This window comes from Mytilus trossulus, chromosome 12 (assembly GCF_036588685.1).
Source record: "Mytilus trossulus isolate FHL-02 chromosome 12, PNRI_Mtr1.1.1.hap1, whole genome shotgun sequence".
In the NCBI taxonomy this organism is placed as follows: Eukaryota; Metazoa; Mollusca; class Bivalvia; order Mytilida; family Mytilidae; genus Mytilus; species Mytilus trossulus.
Window position 1 is genome coordinate 20,598,428 of NC_086384.1, and position 23,934 is coordinate 20,622,361.

Below are 23,934 nucleotides of genomic sequence, written 5' to 3' on the forward strand. Positions count from 1 at the left end.
AAAGAAACACAACATATCGCATATACAAAACAGCAAACAGCAAACCAGCAAAAATGAAAGATACATTTGTAATACATAACACATTGACGGGATGCATAAGTACCGAGCCACGTCAAATGGATATCACAGAAAACAATCCAAACAGTAAATGTTAGATTAATAATAGAACAAAGACAAATAAGAGAACAATATACAACGATGTTAAGATGATAAACAACGACAGTACGCAAAATCTATACATCAAGAGCATCATGTACTATTTGTGAAGTTGATACAGAATATTTATCAACAAGGTCTTGGTACTTTCCGATGAACCTTTTAAGAAAAAGGACGAGATTTTCTTTGGCATACCCCTGGTTCATCAACTTTCTGCTCAGACACTGGTGAAGTGTTACAAAGTCTGAGTAGGAGCTGCAAGCTGTTGAATATCGAATAACTTTTTTCTTACGTGACTGCGGAAATTTTCTTTTCGTGTGAATATTAACATTTGATTTTTACATGCTGTTTAAATGGATTACAATAAGAATGTTGATGCTATTTTACATATCTTTTCACACACAATATACCTTTCTTACATAACCTTTAAATACAGAAACATATATTTTATTGATTATGCATTTTTCATTTACTCTCCTAATTAAACATATTGAATGATTGAGACTCAATTTGCATTAACTATTGTATTGGTTTCCTGAATCACAATATCATTTCACAGCTTCACTCTTTCTTTTATAAAATAAGTTACATTATTCTTATTCTATTCGTAGGTTTGAAAGTTTTCAAGAACTTCTTTGAAACGCTTGTTAAATACTTCAAAAAATTAAAATAATTCAAGTTTGTTTAGGGACTGTCTTCTTGTAATGAGTCTGTTATTTTTGTTGTTACTTAACAAAGCTTATTCAATTTGACAATGTGGAAGTACTTCTGTTTTTTTAACGTCATGTTTTTAAAAGTAAAAAAAGGTGGTTGGACTCACGAAATATTTAGAGATTCGATTACGATTTAAAAGGAGTAAAAATGAAAACATGTAAGAGTCATTATTTCGGGACTGAAATTTCAAAATGGTTACTTTCTACAACCCCTAAACTTATGTTGATTGATTAAAGAACTAGATATAGGAAGATGTGGTGTGAGGGCTAATGAGACAACTCTCCATCCAAATAACAATTTATAAAAGTAAACCATTAATTTAAACATATTTATTTATAGTGGATTGGGAAACAAGTTTTGCAACTTATATTAATCCCTTTCCACTTTGCGGGTGCGAGTGCTGCCTTGTAGCGGCATTAGCCTACTCTTTTTCGAAATCTACAAGGGTGTCTTTAACGTGCAAGAGATATGGCTCTCTCTTAACACGGGTCAGCCATTTATCGTCCCCGTCCGACGGACTATCATCGTTTCCTCAAGACCATACTCGCGAATGGTGTCAAGGGAGAACCGAAAATTGAGTTCCTGAAATTTTCATCCCAAACGGGAATCGAACCAGTAAACCATTATAGGTCAATGCGGAGCATTGGCTATATATTATGTATATTTTATATCAATATGGCGCTATAAACAAATCACTAGTGAAATGATTTTGAACTAAAACGGCCATTCTAATCTGAACACGGAGAAAACATTGATATTATATAGATATGATATATTCTTTTTTTGCAGTAATTTGTTAGATTTGTTCTCTTCGGTAAATATAGTACTATTCAAAACCAAAGCGGTAAATCAAACATGATCATATTTTTTAAGTCTATTTTCATACATTCCAATAGAATAAATTAACCTGCAGAACTCATTAAGTGCTCAATTAAACAGGACTGGATTGACTGCAATCAATCTGTATGAACAGTACTAAAATTTAAAAAAAAACCAAAATTATCTGAAAGAAACTGAAAATAAAATTCCTAAAACAATTTATCAATTACAGCATCAAATGAGGCATGGATATATCGGCACTAATGGTTCGATTGGATGATATAAAAGTGCCCGGTTATCATTTCAAATATAATTAAGAAACCAAAGGGTCAACTTTTTCAGGTAAGGATGACATTAGATAGATTTGACTATTGTTTTAAAGCCCAGTTTGGTCTAAAAGCTGCTCATGTGCATCGGTACTTATTCGTTCATGTCTTTTTGATATTTGTTTTTATGTGTTTCTAATGTGAATGAGGCGTCCTAATAAAAATCAATAGAATTCTTAATAATTTGTCTACATGAAGTTTTCATCATGTTTATTTTTGTCAAAAATATAATGTCAATGCATTTCAAAGGGACAGTAAGGCCTGGTGTTGGCCCAAGAAAATAAAATGCTTGATAACTTTTTTCTAATTGGCACATAATGTTTAGAAATGCATAAGGTGAAGAAATACAAATGAAAAACATTAAGATTCTTATGTTATGACGTCACAATTACGTCATTATATGTACTACTTTCATAAAACGATGAAAAATACAGAATTTATGATGTTTTCTATCTTCATTTCTGATATGAAAACAATGTGCGCAGCCAAGAAACAACAAATTAATAAACAGAAGCTTTATTATAAGTATTGACAAAATCTAAACAAATATAAAGTTGTTTCTTGGGTGCGCACATACTTTTTCAATCTAAAATATACTTAAAAGTTTGATGAAAAACAAGGAAAATCAAGAAATTTTACAAAATATGCAAATTAAGTCATGATTTGTTGCCATGGTAACTTGTTCAAAAGCAAGATGGCAAGTAGAGGGGGAAAAGGGAAGTAACTATTTTTGTAATTTGGAAAAAAAAACATTATACAGAAAAAATTATTCCCAAACTTATTCTGGTGGACGAATCTGAGATAACGGATCCATGTATTATTAGAAACGAACAAAAACAATTTAAAAAAAAATTGTATACTAGTTTTAACCCATTGTTACTTGAAACTCACAGGAGCACATTTCTTCAGCATGATAATCCTTTTATTACAAAACCTATTGAGGAAGAGGTGAAATCATGTGAAGGACCTTTATCAGTACAGGAATGTCTGTCTTCTCTTAAACATAAGAAGAACTCTAAATCACCTGGTATAGATGGATTCACTGTTGAGTTTTATAAATTTTTCTGGAATGATATTAAATTTCCACTAGTAAGATGTTTAAATGAGGCTTTAGAGTATGGAAAGTTCTCTATCACTCAAAGACAGGGACTCATTACCTGTATACCAAAGGAGGGTAAGTCAAAGTTTTATCTTAAGACCTGGCGACCTATCACACTGCTGTGTGTAGACTATTAGATAGCTACAGCCAGTCTAGCAAATAGATTTAAAAAGGTCGTGGTAAATATAATTAGTCAAACACAAAAAGGTTTTCTTAAAGGTAGGTATATTGGCGAATGTACTAGATTTATTTATGATCTGATGGAAAAGATGGAAGATTTTAGATCCCCAAAACTACTCTCTTTGGAAAGTCTTGCTACTTAGTTATGTACAAAAATTTGGGGGGGACAAGATTTTACACTTAAGTCAGGAAGGTTTACTTTATTTAGCAGAAAAGGTTTATCCATTTTGGCATGATATCCTGGTAAATTTTTCCAAGTTAAAAAATAAGCTTAAAGCTGAAAACAATACTGAAATTTTGACACAGTCCATATGGCTGAATCCGAACATCAAACTAGATGGCAAGATGATTTTGAGTTCAAATATGTTGAAAATAGTATATTTCGATTTAAAGGGCTTGACCGTTAAATCACGTTATCAGAGGAAGACAAGACTTGCTACAGTTCATCCACAGGTCAATGTAACGCGCATGTCTTAATTCGATTACACGGCATATCAATTTTACCAGCTAAAGCACTCCTCACAATATTTTGAATGCACGGTCTTCTAGGAAGTAACTATATATATCTAAGGTCAGATTGTTGAGTTTATTGTACGCAAAATTAATGTAAATACTTATCTTAATATTTTTTTTTTCAATTTCAACTGTTTATTGATTAATTAATTTCAAATCGGTCACATTCGATAATTTATAAATTATTGGACAATTTACTAAAGCAAGGATTTATAAATAGTATACAAATCTTTGTCTAAAGTTATTATAATACGAGCGAATTTATTTTAATTTATTTTTATGATTGTATAATAAATTTTTGATTCGCATAATTTTTGATTCCAGTTATATTGATATTTTTGTATCTTTTTATCGAGGTATTAAAATATGAAAACTAGGTTCCAGGTATTTCTATTCAATTTACATTTCGTAATGCAGATTAAAATGGTAATGTTCCATTATCAGGTATGTTTAACTAATATTTAATAATGGGGTTGTCTTGTGAGACATTAACACCATCAAATGCATTAAATTAATTTATGGTACCATTTATTGTTCTTTAGCGTGTTTAGGACAGCAGTAAATCGTAAATTATATTTCAAAGTTGAGCATCCGTTTAATAAAAGAAACTAGTTGATAAAATTTGATACGGCAGCTACAGTAATGTCTTTATAACCGATTGTTTTTCAGTCAGCCAAATTGCGTTGCACATATACAGCGACATATAATACAATATGTCTCTGATATTTATATTTAATATTTATTTCAAATAATATTCATTCATATTTTGAAATAATGACTTTATAACCGATTGTTTTTTCGGTTATCCAATTTTCATTGCACACATTTTGATATTTATTTAGTGTATAAAATCAAGGATTCATTTGTATAGTTGTATATTATTTTAATTGTATTTGTTCATATTGACATTTATTGTAAGGTTTATGATGCCTGAGAAGTAAATGCGTTAAAAGAGGTGTTATAATTGGGGTAAAGAAAACGGCTTTAGCCACCTGTGAGGTCAAAATAGCTACGCATCGGAAACAGAAACTGAAAATTCTTAATCTAGGATTATTTCATTCATCAGCAGGACCATTTTTATGTATGTCAGTCAGAGAAGTGGCAGTATGCCTTATCTAAATACATCAATAAAAAAGGTACTTATTTTATTCTTTAATTTTAATGTAACTAATTCAGTACATGACATTTTAAGCTTTAGCATTGATTTGCGTAGTAACATTTCGAGCATAATAAGAAAACGATTCTAAATGGCGGAAACTATATTGATCCGGATTGCTTTTTACTATGTGACATACCACGAATAAGAATAAGATTGATTTAGTTAATTGGTTTCTTATCTATATATCTCACCCCGATTAGAAAACATTTCAACATTGATTTATTTTATAATTACACTGAGAAGGTATAGTCCCGCAGTAATTTTATATTCAGTGTATATTTAGTATGTGTATATATCACGAAGGAATTTTTACATTTTTCTCATTGTATCACTCTGACCACAAGCATACCTAAATTTGATTTATTTTCAACGCATCTTTATAAAAGAGAGAATCATTTCACTATTTCAGAAACTAAATCTGCACTACTTGTGCGAAATATATATATATATATAAAAATAAATGGTATCTCGCAGCTATATAAAAAATCATCAACAAATTATCAATGATATCGTAAGTTAACTGATGCATTTTTATATCAGATATTTATTTGACAACCAATTTGAATTAGGCAAGAGAGCAAAGAAGACTTGGAGCTAGCAGGGTTCAGGTCATAAGTTGGAAACGAGCTGTTTCGGTTATGGAAAGCAATTTCACAGTCTTGTAATTGGGGACCAGTTGATTTAGATCTATGGATATTATTCATGTACCATGATCACAAAAAATCATTTATGCCCTGTCTGTTTTATGTATAAATAATGTGATCAAAACTAAGGTCTTGCACAAGGGTAAACCGTCATTACTCACAAAGCTTTTTTGCGCACGTTTTAATCGTGCCCAGAAAAATTAAAATGCTACATGTAAGGGACAAGATAATCACATGTTGATTTTCAAATATTTACATAAGCTGAAAATAGTATTGCCATGTGTTTGCCGTTCAAGTCTCGAATCTTTATTGTTTTTTTTCGGGGTTTGTTTAAACTAGCTTTATTGGATTTTTCATATGAGTGGAACTAGTAGCTATTAATCCGGGATCCACTTGCGCATTTTTAACTTTAAAGTTTCCATTAGCCTCAAATTTTAGAAAATTGATCAGCAAGGCAAGATATTTTTACTACTTTACTTGGAAAAAGGCTTCGTTGGTTTATGTCTGTCATATTTGTTTTTCGTAAACTGCCTTGTTATAAATTAGGCCGTTAGTTTTCTCGATTGAAATGTTTTATATTTTCTATGTCGGGACCTCTAATAGCAGACTATACGGTATGGGTTTTTCTCATTGTTGAAAGCCGTAAGGTTGACTATATTTGCTTACATTTACTTCATTTGTACTTTCAAGTGGATAGTTGTCTCACTGGCAATTATACACTAATAACAAATAGAGCAGAAATAGTATACACTTCTGCAAGTTACGTTTACAAACTTTATTACCAGATGCGTAGATCTCTGATAAAATTATCGTCTGAAAATTGTTGATATAAATTTACAACTTAAGCGAGTTTTTGTCTGGGTTAATGGTTTTCTTTAATCTTATGTATATCATTACAGAGGTCAAGAAAAGTCCAAATAAGTTAGGTGATGAATTGATTTTATTGCTTTTGTAGTTTAGATATTAAAGTTGCGTATATCTCAGACTATAAATTTGCTAATTAGTACGATTTTGTTATCTGAAAGAGAAACAACGTAATTGGGTTAAATACTGTGAACAGTTATACATAGAATTTTATGTATATACGTTTATTAGAGAATACTAGTTTTTGTAAGCAGTCATAAATTATTTGGCATAATAATTGTTGTCGAACGCCATACTCATGATATGCAATAAAACAAAAACAAAACAAAACAAAACAAAAACAAAATTAAACAAACAAAACAAAATATTACACGATACCAGTTTTAATGCCGTATTGACGAGCGCCCCTAAGACGGCTAATATTCCATCGGCTATTTTTAGAGTCAAATTTTGGGGGGTCTTAACTGCACCTCAGTTTTAAAAGTGTTTGTCTGGGCAACACGATTCATTAACTAGTTTGAATCGACTTTGAACATGCTTTCAGTAACTGCGAGTACTCTTAGGTGGGTCCTTAATGTCTTTCGTCTATTTGTTAGTTGTGTATTGTGTTTTGTGTCTAGCTAATGAGTCAAACCTACCTCAACTTTGTTTTATTTTGTGTTGTTAACCGATGTCCCCGGTTACGGTAGGGATAAATTCTCACAAACTTGTTGTGTGTCACAGTCTTTTATACTTGTTGTACGTTTAAGTTGATTTATACTTAAATATGGCTTTGTTTTCTTGTTTTCCGGGACCCTTTATGGCTATTATACTGTATGGACTATGTTTAATGGTGAAGGCTGTACGGTGGTATATAGCTGTTTACGACCACGCTATTAAGTATAAAAATAGTTCATGTCAGATCTTCTAGTTTATATATTTTCTGATAGTAAAAGTAGAATTCAGCCAATGGTAATATAAAAAAGTATCAACCATATATCTGATTACAAACATACATATAACAGTTGGCAAGTCAAATATTTTTATCTGTTATCATATCAATTTTATTTATTTTTCTATATTGTAAATTACCAATCTAGAGCTGATTATTGATTGATTGTCAATTTAAGATATTTCATGTTTCCAAAAGCGTGCTTGGAAAGTGGGGTTTTCAATCACCAAAACTTCGTTGTTGCTCGGAAGTTTGTAGTTACTTATGGTTGTGTTCTCTTATACATTTTCGTATCACAATTTTTTAGCAAGGTCAAAGTGTTATGGGGCACTTTAAGTAAAGAGATAAACTAATCGTATGCTCATTTTTGAAGGGCCCTGCAATATTAAGTAATCCACTAAAATGAACATGACATCGGACAACCGTTCTATACGATAGGTCCTAACTTATAAGCGATATTGATTTTCTCCAAGATTTGTTACCTTCGTCAAATTTGCTTTGTTCAAATGTTACCACGATTGCAATACAAGCACAAGATTCCAAATAAGTGATTGAACCAAACTACAGTGAGAAGGAATATGTTATTTGTCAGATTTGAACGCTATCTAATTTTATACAAGTTACAAGTTACAATTTTAATTTATGCTATTATCTATTTTCATCTATTTATTGTCTATCAAACGGCGAAGTAGGTTATTGGCTTCGGGAATCTGTTAGCTAGTAGTTACTGCGGTCAGATTCTTGTTATTACACAATATAACAATCAGAGTTATCTGTTATATCGACTCTCAATGTATGGTACTGGTTGGCGGTAACAAGTTCCAAAACATTCTTTGTGAAATGAGTGTTTTTGAACTTGTTTAGTGGCGGACTTTATAGGCTGCACCAGTACCGATGAACTTGATTTATCACGTCTGTATTATTATTTCATTTAGAACATTAATCTTTGTTATCTTTATTTTCACCTCAAACGAAATTTCTCATGTTGATTTTGGACATCTGTTGCCAGGGTTCAATTCAGCACCCCATTATTTCAAAATTTTCATTTCATTTTAGTTTTTATTTGAATTTTGAATTTTATTTATCTATTTTATTTGCATTTTATTTACGGTTGCCCAAAGACCCTTTGTTTGTGGGTTGGTAACCGACAGAAGCCATGATCTTACTTCGCCAATAAAATATATTTTGACTTTAATAACGTCTTCTCTCTTATAATTCGATTTAAAGGGCTTGACCGTTAAATCACGTTATCAGAGGAAGACAAGACTTGCTACAGTTCATCCACAGGTCAATGTAACGTGCATGTCTTAATTCGATTACACGGCATATCAATTTTACCAGCTAAAGCACTCCTCACAATATTTTGAATGCACGGTCTTCTAGGAAGTAACTATATATATCTAAGGTCAGATTGTTGAGTTTATTGTAAGCAAAATTAATGTAAACCCACCAATCCCTCCTCTTATATTTTTTCGATACTGCTGTTTTATGTCTTATTTTACAGATTTCTGCTTGTTTTTAACCTCAACATATAACTCCTGTCACGGCTTCTGGATTTACAACTCTTCGCCAGTCTATAAACACATTATGCCGTCCATCTGACGAGTGATAACGGATTAACAGTCATAGTGAACCGATAAATAATGTTATGACAGTCTTTTAGAAGAGTTCATCACTAGGGCGGACTTTAAAGGCTGCACCAGTACCGATGAACTTGATTTATCACTGTATTATTATTTCATTTAGAACATTAATCCATGTTATCTTTATTTTCACCTCAAACGAAATTTCTCATGTTGATTTTGGACATCTGTTGCCAGGGTTCAATTCAGCACCCCATTATTTCAAAATTTTCATTTCATTTTAGTTTTTATTTGAATTTTGAATCTTATTTATCTATTTTATTTGCATTTTATTTACGGTTGCCCAAAGACCCTTTGTTTGTGGGATGGTAACCGACAGAAGCCATGATCTTACTTCGCCAATAAAATATATTTTGACTTTAATAACGTCTTCTCTCTTATAATCTTCATTAATGATCTTATGTCAGATAATAATACTTTATTCTCATATGATGAATTTAAAAAAAAGTATGATATCAATACTAATTTTGTAGAATTTTATAGTATTTTAAGTGCGATTCCAAAGAGATGGAAAAGTATAATAGAAGGTAGTTCAAAACTGGAAATTATTGAAAATAAATTAATAGATAAAGTTAAAAAGGAACCAAAACCTTGTAAATTGTTCTATACATTATTTTTGGAGGATAATAAAGTGTTATCTTTATCTTCCTGTGAAAAATGGGATAGAGATTTAGATATGCAGATTGAGGATTGGAATGCTATTTATTCCATGCCCTTCATCATAACCAGAAACTCTTTTTTGCAAAACTTCGAATTCAAGATTGTGCATAGGTTTCTACCATGTAATTCATTTTTATTGAAATGTAATTCAAAAGAAACTGAACTTTGTACTTTTTGTTCAGAAATTGAAGAAAATATTTTTCACATTTTTTGGGAATGTAATGTATCACAAATCTTCTGGCTATCCGTTATAGATTGGATTAAAAATTATGGCATTCTCCTGCCTTTCAGTTCAAAAGTAGTCATTTCAGGTGTGTCTGAGGATTTTGTCAACAGTAAAATAGTTAACAATATTTTGTGTATTTCAAATATTATATATACAAATGTAGATGTAAGAACATATCCCCCACAAAAAGTGGTGGGGTAGAATATTTAAAATATTGGATTAATATAGAAAAATACACTGTATATTTCTTAACCCCTGTACAAAAAGTAAAATTGAATCAGAAAAGGCATTTTTTAGAAGAAGTTATTTAATTTATTTGATTAATTAACAAAAAAAATTTGGTACATTTATATCTATATCTTATTATATCCATATGACTTAATTGATTTATCAAGTATTATTTTACTTTTAAAATGTGTATCGAATACTGTAGTATGTAATTTAACATGTTTCATCATCAAAAATAAAATAATTACAAAAAAAACTTGTTCAATGTCCAAAATTGTTTTGTTTTCCTGAATACCTTTTACCTTAGATACTTTTCGGCATTTTAAAATATGTATGATAACTTTGAAATTTGCAGTAAATTTTGGGCCAAATTAAGGCCTTATTGCCCCTTCTGCTTTCTAAGGAAAATATCACATGAAACAGACGTCATTTCTTTTGGGACAATCTAATGTGTTCGAATAAATTGCCCTGCTTATCCTAAGTTTGGAAAACAGTACAGAAAAATGAGAAAGAATATTAGATATGCATTCAAATTCACATTCATCGCGAAAGAAACTGATGACAACATGAGAATTTAGAATAGAAAAGTCAATTGTTATAAACATGCCAAAGGCTTCAGTGTTGTGAATAATAAAGTATAGATTACGATTAATTTTATAGTGTATAAGTGACGACCGAGAGTAATCCTTTATTTGTGTTTCCCTTTTGTATGACGGATTTGTTCTTTTCTCGATCGATTTATGACTTTTGAACACTGGTATACTATTGTTGCCTTTTCAAGACAATGTATATAAAAAGACAAATGAACATTTGAATACATGATGATCATGAACGTGGCTGATTAAAAATACAGATTCAATTGTTTTATATATGCCAAAGGATAAAGTGTTGCGAACCTACATAAAGCATAATATTGGCGTTATTTTGTCAAAAGATATGAACTAAAGTAATCCTTATTCATGTTATTTTGACAAACAAATAAATTGTATAGCTGTACAATATTTTAATTGCCGTTATGCATATATAAAAAAGAGAAGCATACTTGTCTGTTGACAAAGTGCATATGTTGTTCATCTATTGCTTAAATATGAGTAGTTACAATAGTATATTTTTTGTGATGTTTTTTTATTTGATGTATTTTCACTGTTTACTAAATAGTTATCTTTCATACGTTACTTAGGCCAACTAGAGAAAACAGGAGACAATGCCTTTAAGCAGTATTAAGTTTATAACCTATACATTTTTATGATAACTTCATACCATTCTAATCATTATTAAGGGAAATATCGAGGCAGCGGACAGGAATAAAATTATACGTAAACATCATGTATATCTTTTCAATAGTATACATGGTTGATTCTTTTGAGACATTTGCGTCTTTTATATGGCGATTTCATCGGCCCAATGTTGTGGAACATGTTATAATCGCTTCTGTCTCTGTATACTTAACTTGGGGAAAACTGTACCAGTTTCGTTCTTATGTGGAGAAATCCGGCACCTCCCGATGTGTATTAAAAGACGATATAGAATTGTTTAATATTTATTGAATTTAATTCAAGGTCAATTTAATATTGTTTACTTTGTTTGCAAAATGTTTGCAAAATTAAAAACAACACGTTTAATTACGGTATGCGTCCGAAGCGCTTTTCTGGATTAATTTCATCAGGACCAAACATTTGAAATCCATCGATGTATAAGTACCGACACCGTTTATGACAAAACTACCTAAAATAAGTGGCCAAATTAAGTGTTGAGGCTTATACAGTTATAATGATCAAACATATAAGGTATCCAATTTAAGATGTTTTCTCTTTTGTTTATTTAAGGTTTGAATTACATATGGATTAACCAAGATATGTTTATGTATCATTTCACATAAACTAAGATCAATATTTTCATAGATGATATGCAGCTATTAATGCTTGTGAAATACTGCTCATCAATAGATGATTTAAATTAGATTTTGTATGAAAAATAATTTGCAATACGACTTCAATACTATTATTTTTACCGAAGAAGGTAAATTCTGTTTTAAATCAAAATTAAAAAACAGGTTTCTATGACAGTATTCTTAGAAACCATCGCATTGGTGTATATTTCAATAGCTATCAAAAGTACCAGGATTATAATTTAATACGTCAGGCACGCGTTTCATCGACATAAGATTCATCAGTGAATCTGAGATTAAAACAGTTGTAAAGCCAAACAAGTTCAATGTTGAAGAGCATTAAGGAACCAAAATTCCAAAAAAGTTGTCCAAATACGGCTACGGTAATCTATGCCTGAGATAAGAAAATCCTTAGTTCGAATTCCATTTTGTGTGTATCTCGAAATCTCAGATGTAACTGTTTGACAATATATTAGTAGCCAGGGCCATATACACGAATGCTAATGTTGTTGTTTTTTGTTACAAGATCGCTCAAAAGCTTAGCAAAAAATGTATTTATTTATCAAAAGCTGCATTGAATTTAAGATTGCGAAACATCAGTAAATATGTTTTACAAATGTATGTAATTATATGTTTTCTCTGCAAAAGTAAGTATATGAAATGTACTTTGTTTTTACAATGAATGTAGTCGATTAAGCATATCTTATTAGAAAAAAAAAGATACCGTCAGCTTTGTTGTCCAAAACATGACTTATATTTTTCAACCATTTTTATCTGTTTTGATATTCTTCTATTTAGATTCGAGTGCAACTAAAATATTTGCTGAATATTTGAAAGCTAAGGATATATCAAAATTGAAATAGTTGAAGAGCTTTATAACAAAACGGGACATACAAGAACTTATAAGGCCAACTTTGCTTGAGAGATATGAAACCGTAATAATTTCAAAATTTATTAACAGATGATTTATGAAATGCTTGTTATAAATCATATAAGTATTGAAGTAACAATGATCTCCCACACAAGTAAAATATTTGAAAAATAAAGAATGTTAATTTTTTCACCAAATCCTTGAAGTTCGAATTTGTTGTTATGTTATGCTGCATACTAGTTATAGTTTACAATTATTATTCCGTTCAAATCTATCAAGTCCAACCTGTGATTCATCGAATTTAATATTGCTAAAAAATCTTGGATATTTGATTTTGTGGTTTTGTCAAAGTATATATAAGAAGTTAAATAAAATACTGTTCTCCAAAGAAAATTATAAACAGAAAGTCTCTTAGTAAATGGCAAAACCAATAGCTGAAACACATCAAACTAATGAACAACAATTGTCATATTCCTGACTTTGTATTGACATTTTAACATTTCCACCTTGTTGAACGGTTTGTTTTTCATCTTCGACTCCGTAATCAATGAACATGTGTATCAGAAGAATAATATTGAATCCACAGTATTACAGAATATAATAATAATACATAAAGATTATTTAAATTATATTTGAAAATACCTAATAAAAAGTAATGATAAAAAATTATTAATGTATCATACAATCATGAACCTTCAAAGAATTAGTGACTTAAATCAGAACATGGCTTATCTTCGTAAATCAAATTGACTTTGATCTTATCGTTACTATTAAGTTGCATGCCTAATACGTTTACAAACCGGATGTTGATTACAAGAGAAAGCAATCAAGAAACCATTACATTACTCATCTTCGATATCTGACCAATTGCACACATTAAGTTTACATTTAAAGTTCGATGTATAAGCTTTAATACTTTTTATTGATGTTAGGTCATTGAAATATGATTAACTTGATGAATATTAAAGTTTAGTGCATTGATAGGCAAAAGAAAGTTTGAAACTGTATATATTTAATTATACAACACGAATAAATTTGACAAGTTGATTGGCAATGTTGAACATTATTTGTAGTGTGATTTATTTGAATAATAAGCAATAAAGATTATGGTTACGTTGGTTGCTCGTGTGTAAACAGATTAGGTAATTTCTATAAGTACGTAATGAAAAAGTTGTCCGGGACTACAATGCATTAGTTGTCGTTGATTATGAAACGCAACAGTAGTATACAGCTATTAAAAAGTCTTAAATCGATTAAAAAGCACAAATTCGGGTTAAAAACTAAATCCGAGAGGAACAAATCAACGATAAGAGGAAAACAACGGAACAACAGAAACACTGAAAAACAACTGCCATATTTCTTACTTGGTACAGGAGATTTTAAGAAAATATGGTAGGTTGGTTCTGCTGTCACTATAGATAAAATTATCTATTTCAATAAAGGGTCTTGCTTTTCTCATTTCAATTGTTGCTCATTTTATTATTCCGGACCCCTATATATAGCTTACGATATGGTATTGTTTTTGTCCATCGACGAAGGATATAGTTCGGTCAACAATTGGTATCTGATTTGTATGTTGGTATTTAATGGTCAGTTGATTGATAAGAAAACATACAGCACCGCTATTAACGTATAACTGTAATGGTTAAATCATATACCTGTGACGGAATGGCACTATGTTTGTATATACCTTAAGATTTCAATAACACTATGGCATAATAGTTGAAATATTACCAAACACAAGTGGAAAAAAAATAATTCAAACTATGATGGTTTACAGATAGAATTGCAGTTCTGCATGTTTAGAATTCTAATGAATGCATGGTAATTTGAATGACTAGTTTTACTTGTTAATGAAAATTAAACAGATGGTTGTAGTCAATACATTCTGTGTGACAATAAGAGGGGAAAAATCCAGAATTTGCATTTTATTGTACTAAGTAAAACATGTAAAATATAACTTAAACATAATGCGTTTCAGATTTGTGAATTGGAATCAGACGCTGATCACAGTACATTTACAGAGAACCTTTGTGGAGAATAAAAAAAAGTCATCGGAAACGAGAGAAAGTGATTCAATTTTTTAAAATAATGCTGTCAAAGTGGGATTGTTTGTAAAGAATGCATTAGAAATTAGGTTAAAAACAACATTGTTTGTCACAGTCAGTCAAAGTGGAATAAAAAATTGTCTTGTCTATCATATACACGTCAGTTGACAATACTTGTATACATTTAAGGAATAATTATACTTTTTAAAATAAAATGCTGTAGAAAAATACAACCAAAATGTACCATATATTATTATTCTTAAAAACGTGAGCACAAATTTAGCTTTTTCTAACAACTATATATTGGTGCATCCTCTAACATGCACATCCAATCATTCTGTTTGTTACAACATACATCATTCAATTAGCCTACAGGTGATTCAAGGTAAGATTAAATCCAATACAACAGAGAATTCTATCATTACGTTTAAGTATATTATGGATGCCAATTCGCCGAACCATTAGTCTGAGTAATATTGAACATGAAAACTTATAAATAAATTAAAATGAAATTTTAAACATAATAATAACAATTTATATGTCAGCTTCTGGTTAGTTCTGTAACAGTGTCGACGGAATATTATTTCCAAATCATATATCGTATTTTTGAATTTAACATTCAAATATATACTGCTGAAATATTGACAATGGCTATCGGTGGATATATACGCAATACAACAATTTGTCATAACTTGGTATATGGGAATAATGAAAGTTTGATGACAACTCAGGGACTTTCAGGAACTATAACTAACATGGAAATGGTTTGGTTAATTGTTGGCTTCGGTGTATTTACTGGACTATTGGCGGCTGGTTTTAGTGCAATCAGAAAACATATTCACAGAGATAAGGTAAATTAGCGGGTTTTTTATTTGTTGCATTTTATCTTTCAATCATATGATAAGACAATTTATTATTTTCGTCAATTACATGTATAACTGTTTCTATTAGTATTATTTGCAAATGATCACAATTTTAAAATTTGGTTTCAACTTGTCTTAACAAATGCAACAATACGATTGATATTTTGTAAAACACCAAACTTCCCCCATAAATCTGACATAATGTTATCACTTTTTAAAAATGGCCAAAATTGCATTTCCTATTTTTATACTTGTATGCAATTAATTCCAAATGCATTGGCCTGTTTTGGTAATATTTTCAAAATTCGACTGCATCTTGTGAAGCTAGATTAAACATTCATATTTAAATCAAAATGTTGGACCTGGAATATTTCGATCTTCTGCAAAAGAGAGAAAGTTACGACACCACTCCAAGTTAGATAGCTCAGCAAATTAATTGAATTTGATAAATGTGTTCTCTCTATTTGAAAAAGAGAAGTATTGATATTGAAAATTGCATTATTCATTGTCTAATTATTTGAGGACAGGACCTACTATAAAAGACCAAAAATCAGCAGTATCGGATGTTGATTTAGTGATATCACTAATCCAACTATTCAACATCTGAGTTTAACAATAGTTTAAAGCGTACCACGTATTCCCTTTTCTATATATGTGGGTTCAGTGAAATACAGTAAAATTGAGAATGGAAATGGTGAGATTATTTAAAGGCCTAAAGTGGTAATAATGATACCTTTACAGAGTATATCTAGTTACACAAAATATAGGCAATGTATATTCTCTGATGGTCTTAAGCCTTCAGCAAAATCTATATCATTACTCTGAAGAAATTTTCGCGTTCGCTTTCAAAGATCCTTTTACTTCGTATTGCAAAAGATTCATCTTTCTAGGTAAATGATTGACAAATGATTTGAACGCTAGAAGTGTACAGCTGTTAAATGTTGAAACACTTTCAGGATAAGATTAAATTTTGAAAACATGTTCACAAAAAGTTCAACCGATGCACAGTGAGAGACTATGAGAGTAATCGTAAATTCAAAATGAAGACGAAATGAGATCAAGTAAAATGAATGTATTATCTTAGAAGATGTAGGAATGATTTAGAAGCGACCAAAGAAACAACGGACACACGATGAGTTACATCGATGATAATCAATCATAAATAAAGGCAATAGTTGTATACCAGTGTTCAACAGTCATGAATAGAGTGAATAGATTCAATCCAGGTCACAAACCAAAACCGAGGGAAATACATCAATAATACTAAAGGATACTAACAAAGGAACAACACATCAAAGTGCAACAAAGGCAAACGCAAGCACACATAGAAACGAACTATTTAATTACAACTGCCATATTCCTGACTTGGTATATGACATAGACTTACAGTCATTATATTGAACGAAATGATAAAACACACCCAGTAAGTGAGACCAAAGTGCAAGCCATACTGCAGAAAAAAACAAACTGGGCGTTCTTATATATTTGGTGAAAGCCAAAAATTCCAGTCAGCCACAAATAACAAGATTCATAAGAAGACGTAATACGTCTCAACGTGTGTGTTCTTGTAATAACAACATCAATCAAAATTTAACACTTAGTTATCTGCTTTGTGTGATATAAACCACGTGCACAATAAATATTAGTATTCAACTTATCAAAGATAGGGATCTATTATATTTCATATTACAAGATTTAAAAACTATGGTATTTCTAATTGCTTTCTGTACATATTGAGTAATCTGCATTACATTAATATGAGTATAAGTTTTAACTTTTATTTGTCAATAACGGTACAATTTTAATAGTCAGGAGACTTTTATCTTGTTTGTTATATACCTGTTCTGAGAACATCATTATCACTGAAAAAAGTCAAATACACTAGTACTTGACGTTTTATTTTGATTCTTGGTAGTTGTTTCAACCTCTCTATTAAATTCTTATATCAATTATCAAAATATGTGATGCCTGGTTTAGACTGAAGAGCTTATAGCTCCTACATTCCAATAGATCCTGAGCACTCGTACAGCTTTGCATATGCTTTTTGTGAAGCTGTATTTAAGGACCATGAACGTGTTGCCAATAGTATAAATCATCTTTGTGCCACAAGTTCATCAATGCAGAACCGCCTTCCCTATGTCGTTGTACCAAGTTTAGGAGATCACTGATCGGGATAAACTAAAATCTTGAAAATTGTTATTTGCTTCCTCTTCATTTAGGGCAGTAATGAGGTAGAAGATCTAAAATTTGTCGACATAAAGTCGGAATGATCTATATCCTTGACGAAATGTTCGATCTATATCCTTGACATAATAAGAAATGTTCGATCTTTATCCTTGACATAATAAGAAATGTTCGATCTATATCCTTGACATAACAAGACATGTTCAATTCATATCCTTGACATAATAAGACATGTTCGATCTATATCCTTGACATAATAAGACATGTTCGATCTATATCCTTGAAACATAATAAGACATCTTCGATCTATGTCCTTGACATAATAAGAAATGTTCGATCTATATCCTTGACATAATAAGAAATGTTCGATCTATATCCTTGACATAATAAGACATGTTCGATATATATCCTTGACATAATAAGACATGTCCGATCTTTATCCTTCACATAATACTGTGGATTCATTTATTTTCGTGGGTACCAATTTTCGTGGATTTAGAAAAACCTGCATTTTCGTGAATATTTGATTTCGTGGTTTTCCAAAAGTCTGCATTTAATCATACAGAAAATTAGCAATTTGTGGAACATTCAAATTCGTGGTTTTCCTGTACCCACGAAGTCCACGAAAATTGGTATTTCACGAAAAATAATGAATCCACAGTAAGAAATGTTCGATCCATATCCTTGACATAATAAGAAACGTTCGATTTATATCCTTGACATAATGATAAATGTTCGATTTATATCCTTGACATAATAAGACATGTTCGATCTATATCCTTGACATAATAAGAAATGTTCGATCTATATCCTTGACATAATAAGAAATGTTCGATCTATATCCTTGAAATAATAAGACATGTTCGATCTATATCCTTGACATAATTAAAAATGTTCGATCAACATCCTTGACATAATTAAAAATGTTCGATTTATATCCATGACATAATAAGAAATGTTCGATCTATATCCTTGACATAATTAGAAATGTTCAATCTATATCCTTGACATAATAAGACATGTTCAATCTATATCCTTGACATAATAAGACATGTTTGATCGATATCCTTGACATAATAAGACATGTTCGATTTATATCCTTGATATAGTAAGAAATGTTCGATCTATATCCTTGACTTAATAAGAAATGTTCGATTTATATCCTTGACATAATAAGAAATGTTCAATCTATATCCTTGACATGATTCAAAATGTTCGATCTATATCCTTGACATAATTAAAAATGTTCGATTTATATCCTTGACATAATAAGACATGTTCGATTTATATCCTTGACATAATAAAAAATGTTCGATCTATATCCTTGACATAATAAGACATGTTCGAACTATATCCTTGACATAATAAGAAATGTTCGATCTATATCCTTGACATAATTGAAAATGTTCGATCTATATCCTTGACATAATTAAAAATGTTCGATCTATATCCTTGACGAAATGCTCGATCTATATCCTTGACATAATAAGACATGTTTGATCTATATCCTTGACATAATAAAAAATGTTTGATCTATATCCTTGACATAATAAGAAATGTTCGATTTATATCCTTGACATAATAAGAAATGTTCAATCTATATCCTTGACATAATAAGACATGTTCGATCTATATCCTTGACATAATAAGACATGTTCGATCTATATCCTTGACATAATAAGACATGTTCGATCTATATCCTTGACATAATAAGACATGTTCGATCTATATCCTTGACATAATAAGAAATGTTCGATCTATATCCTTGACATAATAAGAAATGTTCGATCTATATCCTTGACATATAAGAAATGTTCGATCAATATCCTTGACATAACAAGACATGTTCGATCTATATCCTTGACATAATAAGAAATGTTCGATCTATATCCTTGACATAATAAGACATGTTCGATCTATATCCTTGACATAATAAGAAATGTTCGATTTATATCCTTGACATAATAAGACATATTTGATCTATGTCCTTGACATAACAAGACATTTTCGATCTATATCCTTGACATAATAAGAAATGTTCGATTTATATCCTTGACATATTTAAAAATGTTCGATCTATATCCTTGACATAATTAAAAATGTTCGATCTATATCCTTGACGAAATGCTCGATCTATATCCTTGACATAATAAGACATGTTCGATCTATATCCTTGACATAATAAGACATGTTCGATATACATCCTTGACGTAATTAAAAATGTTCGATCTATATCTTTGACGAAATGCTCGATCTATATCCTTGACGTAATAAGAAATGTTCGATTTATATCCTTGACATAATGAGAAATGTTCAATCTATATCCTTGACATAATAAGACATGTTCGATCTATATCCTCGACATAATAAGAAATGTTCGATCTATATCTTTGACGAAATGCTCGATCTATATCCTTGACGTAATAAGAAATGTTCGATTTATATCCTTGACATAATGAGAAATGTTCAATCTATATCCTTGACATAATAAGACATGTTCGATCTATATCCTCGACATAATAAGAAATGTTCGATCTATATCCTTGACATAATAAGAAATGTTCGATCTATATCCTTGACATAATTAAAAATGTCCGATCTATATCCTTGACTTAATAAGAAATGTTCGATTTATATCCTTGACATAATAAGAAATGTTCAATCTATATCCTTGACATGATTCAAAATGTTCGATCTATATCCTTGACATAATTAAAAATGTTCGATTTATATCCTTGACATAATAAGACATGTTCGATTTATATCCTTGACATAATAAAAAATGTTCGATCTATATCCTTGACATAATAAGACATGTTCGATCTATATCCTTGACATAATAAGAAATGTTCGATCTATATCCTTGACATAATTGAAAATGTTCGATCTATATCCTTGACATAATTAAAAATGTTCGATCTATATCCTTGACGAAATGCTCGATCTATATCCTTGACATAATAAGACATGTTTGATCTATATCCTTGACATAATAAAAAATGTTTGATCTATATCCTTGACATAATAAGAAATGTTCGATTTATATCCTTGACATAATAAGAAATGTTCAATCTATATCCTTGACATAATAAGACATGTTCGATCTATATCCTTGACATAATAAGACATGTTCGATCTATATCCTTGACATAATAAGAAATGTTCGATCTATATCCTTGACATAATAAGAAATGTTCGATCTATATCCTTGACATATAAGAAATGTTCGATCAATATCCTTGACATAACAAGACATCTTCGATCTATATCCTTGACATAATAAGAAATGTTCGATCTATATCCTTGACATAATAAGACATGTTCGATCTATATCCTTGACATAATAAGAAATGTTCAATTTATATCCTTGACATAATAAGACATATTTGATCTATGTCCTTGACATAACAAGACATTTTCGATCTATATCCTTGACATAATAAGACATGTTCGATCTATATCCTTGACATAATAAGACATGTTCGATCTATATCCTTGACATAATGAGACATGTTCGATCTATATCCTTGACATAATAAGAAATGTTCGATCTATATCCTTGACATAATAAGAAATGTTCGATCTATATCCTTGACATATAAGAAATGTTCGATCAATATCCTTGACATAACAAGACATGTTCGATCTATATCCTTGACATAATAAGAAATGTTCGATCTATATCCTTGACATAATAAGACATGTTCGATCTATATCCTTGACATAATAAGAAATGTTCGATTTATATCCTTGACATAATAAGACATATTTGATCTATGTCCTTGACATAACAAGACATTTTCGATCTATATCCTTGACATAATAAGAAATGTTCGATTTATATCCTTGACATATTTAAAAATGTTCGATCTATATCCTTGACATAATTAAAAATGTTCGATCTATATCCTTGACGAAATGCTCGATCTATATCCTTGACATAATAAGACATGTTCGATCTATATCCTTGACATAATAAGACATGTTCGATATATATCCTTGACGTAATTAAAAATGTTCGATCTATATCTTTGACGAAATGCTCGATCTATATCCTTGACGTAATAAGAAATGTTCGATTTATATCCTTGACATAATGAGAAATGTTCAATCTATATCCTTGACATAATAAGACATGTTCGATCTATATCCTCGACATAATAAGAAATGTTCGATCTATATCTTTGACGAAATGCTCGATCTATATCCTTGACGTAATAAGAAATGTTCGATTTATATCCTTGACATAATGAGAAATGTTCAATCTATATCCTTGACATAATAAGACATGTTCGATCTATATCCTCGACATAATAAGAAATGTTCGATCTATATCCTTGACATAATAAGAAATGTTCGATCTATATCCTTGACATAATTAAAAATGTCCGATCTATATCCTTGACTTAATAAGAAATGTTCGATTTATATCCTTGACATAATAAGAAATGTTCAATCTATATCCTTGACATGATTCAAAATGTTCGATCTATATCCTTGACATAATTAAAAATGTTCGATTTATATCCTTGACATAATAAGACATGTTCGATTTATATCCTTGACATAATAAAAAATGTTCGATCTATATCCTTGACATAATAAGACATGTTCGATCTATATCCTTGACATAATAAGAAATGTTCGATCTATATCCTTGACATAATTGAAAATGTTCGATCTATATCCTTGACATAATTAAAAATGTTCGATCTATATCCTTGACGAAATGCTCGATCTATATCCTTGACATAATAAGACATGTTTGATCTATATCCTTGACATAATAAAAAATGTTTGATCTATATCCTTGACATAATAAGAAATGTTCGATTTATATCCTTGACATAATAAGAAATGTTCAATCTATATCCTTGACATAATAAGACATGTTCGATCTATATCCTTGACATAATAAGACATGTTCGATCTATATCCTTGACATAATAAGAAATGTTCGATCTATATCCTTGACATAATAAGAAATGTTCGATCTATATCCTTGACATATAAGAAATGTTCGATCAATATCCTTGACATAACAAGACATCTTCGATCTATATCCTTGACATAATAAGAAATGTTCGATCTATATCCTTGACATAATAAGACATGTTCGATCTATATCCTTGACATAATAAGAAATGTTCGATTTATATCCTTGACATAATAAGACATATTTGATCTATGTCCTTGACATAACAAGACATTTTCGATCTATATCCTTGACATAATAAGAAATGTTCGATTTATATCCTTGACATATTTAAAAATGTTCGATCTATATCCTTGACATAATTAAAAATGTTCGATCTATATCCTTGACGAAATGCTCGATCTATATCCTTGACATAATAAGACATGTTCGATCTATATCCTTGACATAATAAGACATGTTTGATATATATCCTTGACGTAATTAAAAATGTTCGATCTATATCTTTGACGAAATGCTCGATCTATATCCTTGACGTAATAAGAAATGTTCGATTTATATCCTTGACATAATGAGAAATGTTCAATCTATATCCTTGACATAATAAGACATGTTCGATCTATATCCTCGACATAATAAGAAATGTTCGATCTATATCCTTGACATAATAAGAAATGTTCGATCTATATCCTTGACATAATTAAAAATGTCCGATCTATATCCTTGACATAATAAGACATATTTGATCTATATCCTTGACATAATAAGTTATGTTCGATCTATATTCTTGACATAGTAAGAAATGTTCGATCTATATCCTTGACATAATAAGAAATGTTCGATTTATATCCTTGACATAATAAGAAAGGTTCGATCTATATCCTTGACATAATAAGACATGTTTGATCTATATCCTTGACATAATAAGACATGTTCGATCTATATCCTTGACATAATAAGAAATGTTCGATCTATATCCTTG

General features: G+C 30.2%; 1 protein-coding gene across 1 annotated transcript in view; it reads left to right on the forward strand.

Moving 5' to 3' along the window:
- Nucleotides 1–2,037: 2,037 nt before the first annotated feature.
- LOC134692295 (uncharacterized) overlaps nt 2,038–23,934 on the forward strand; it is a 100,218-nt gene continuing 78,321 nt past the window's right edge. Inside the window, exons 1-2 of the mRNA XM_063552745.1 lie at nt 2,038–2,105; nt 2,909–3,189. Of these exons, the coding sequence (XP_063408815.1) occupies nt 2,038–2,105; nt 2,909–3,189 (349 nt within the window). The remainder of the gene's footprint in view (nt 2,106–2,908; nt 3,190–23,934) is intronic.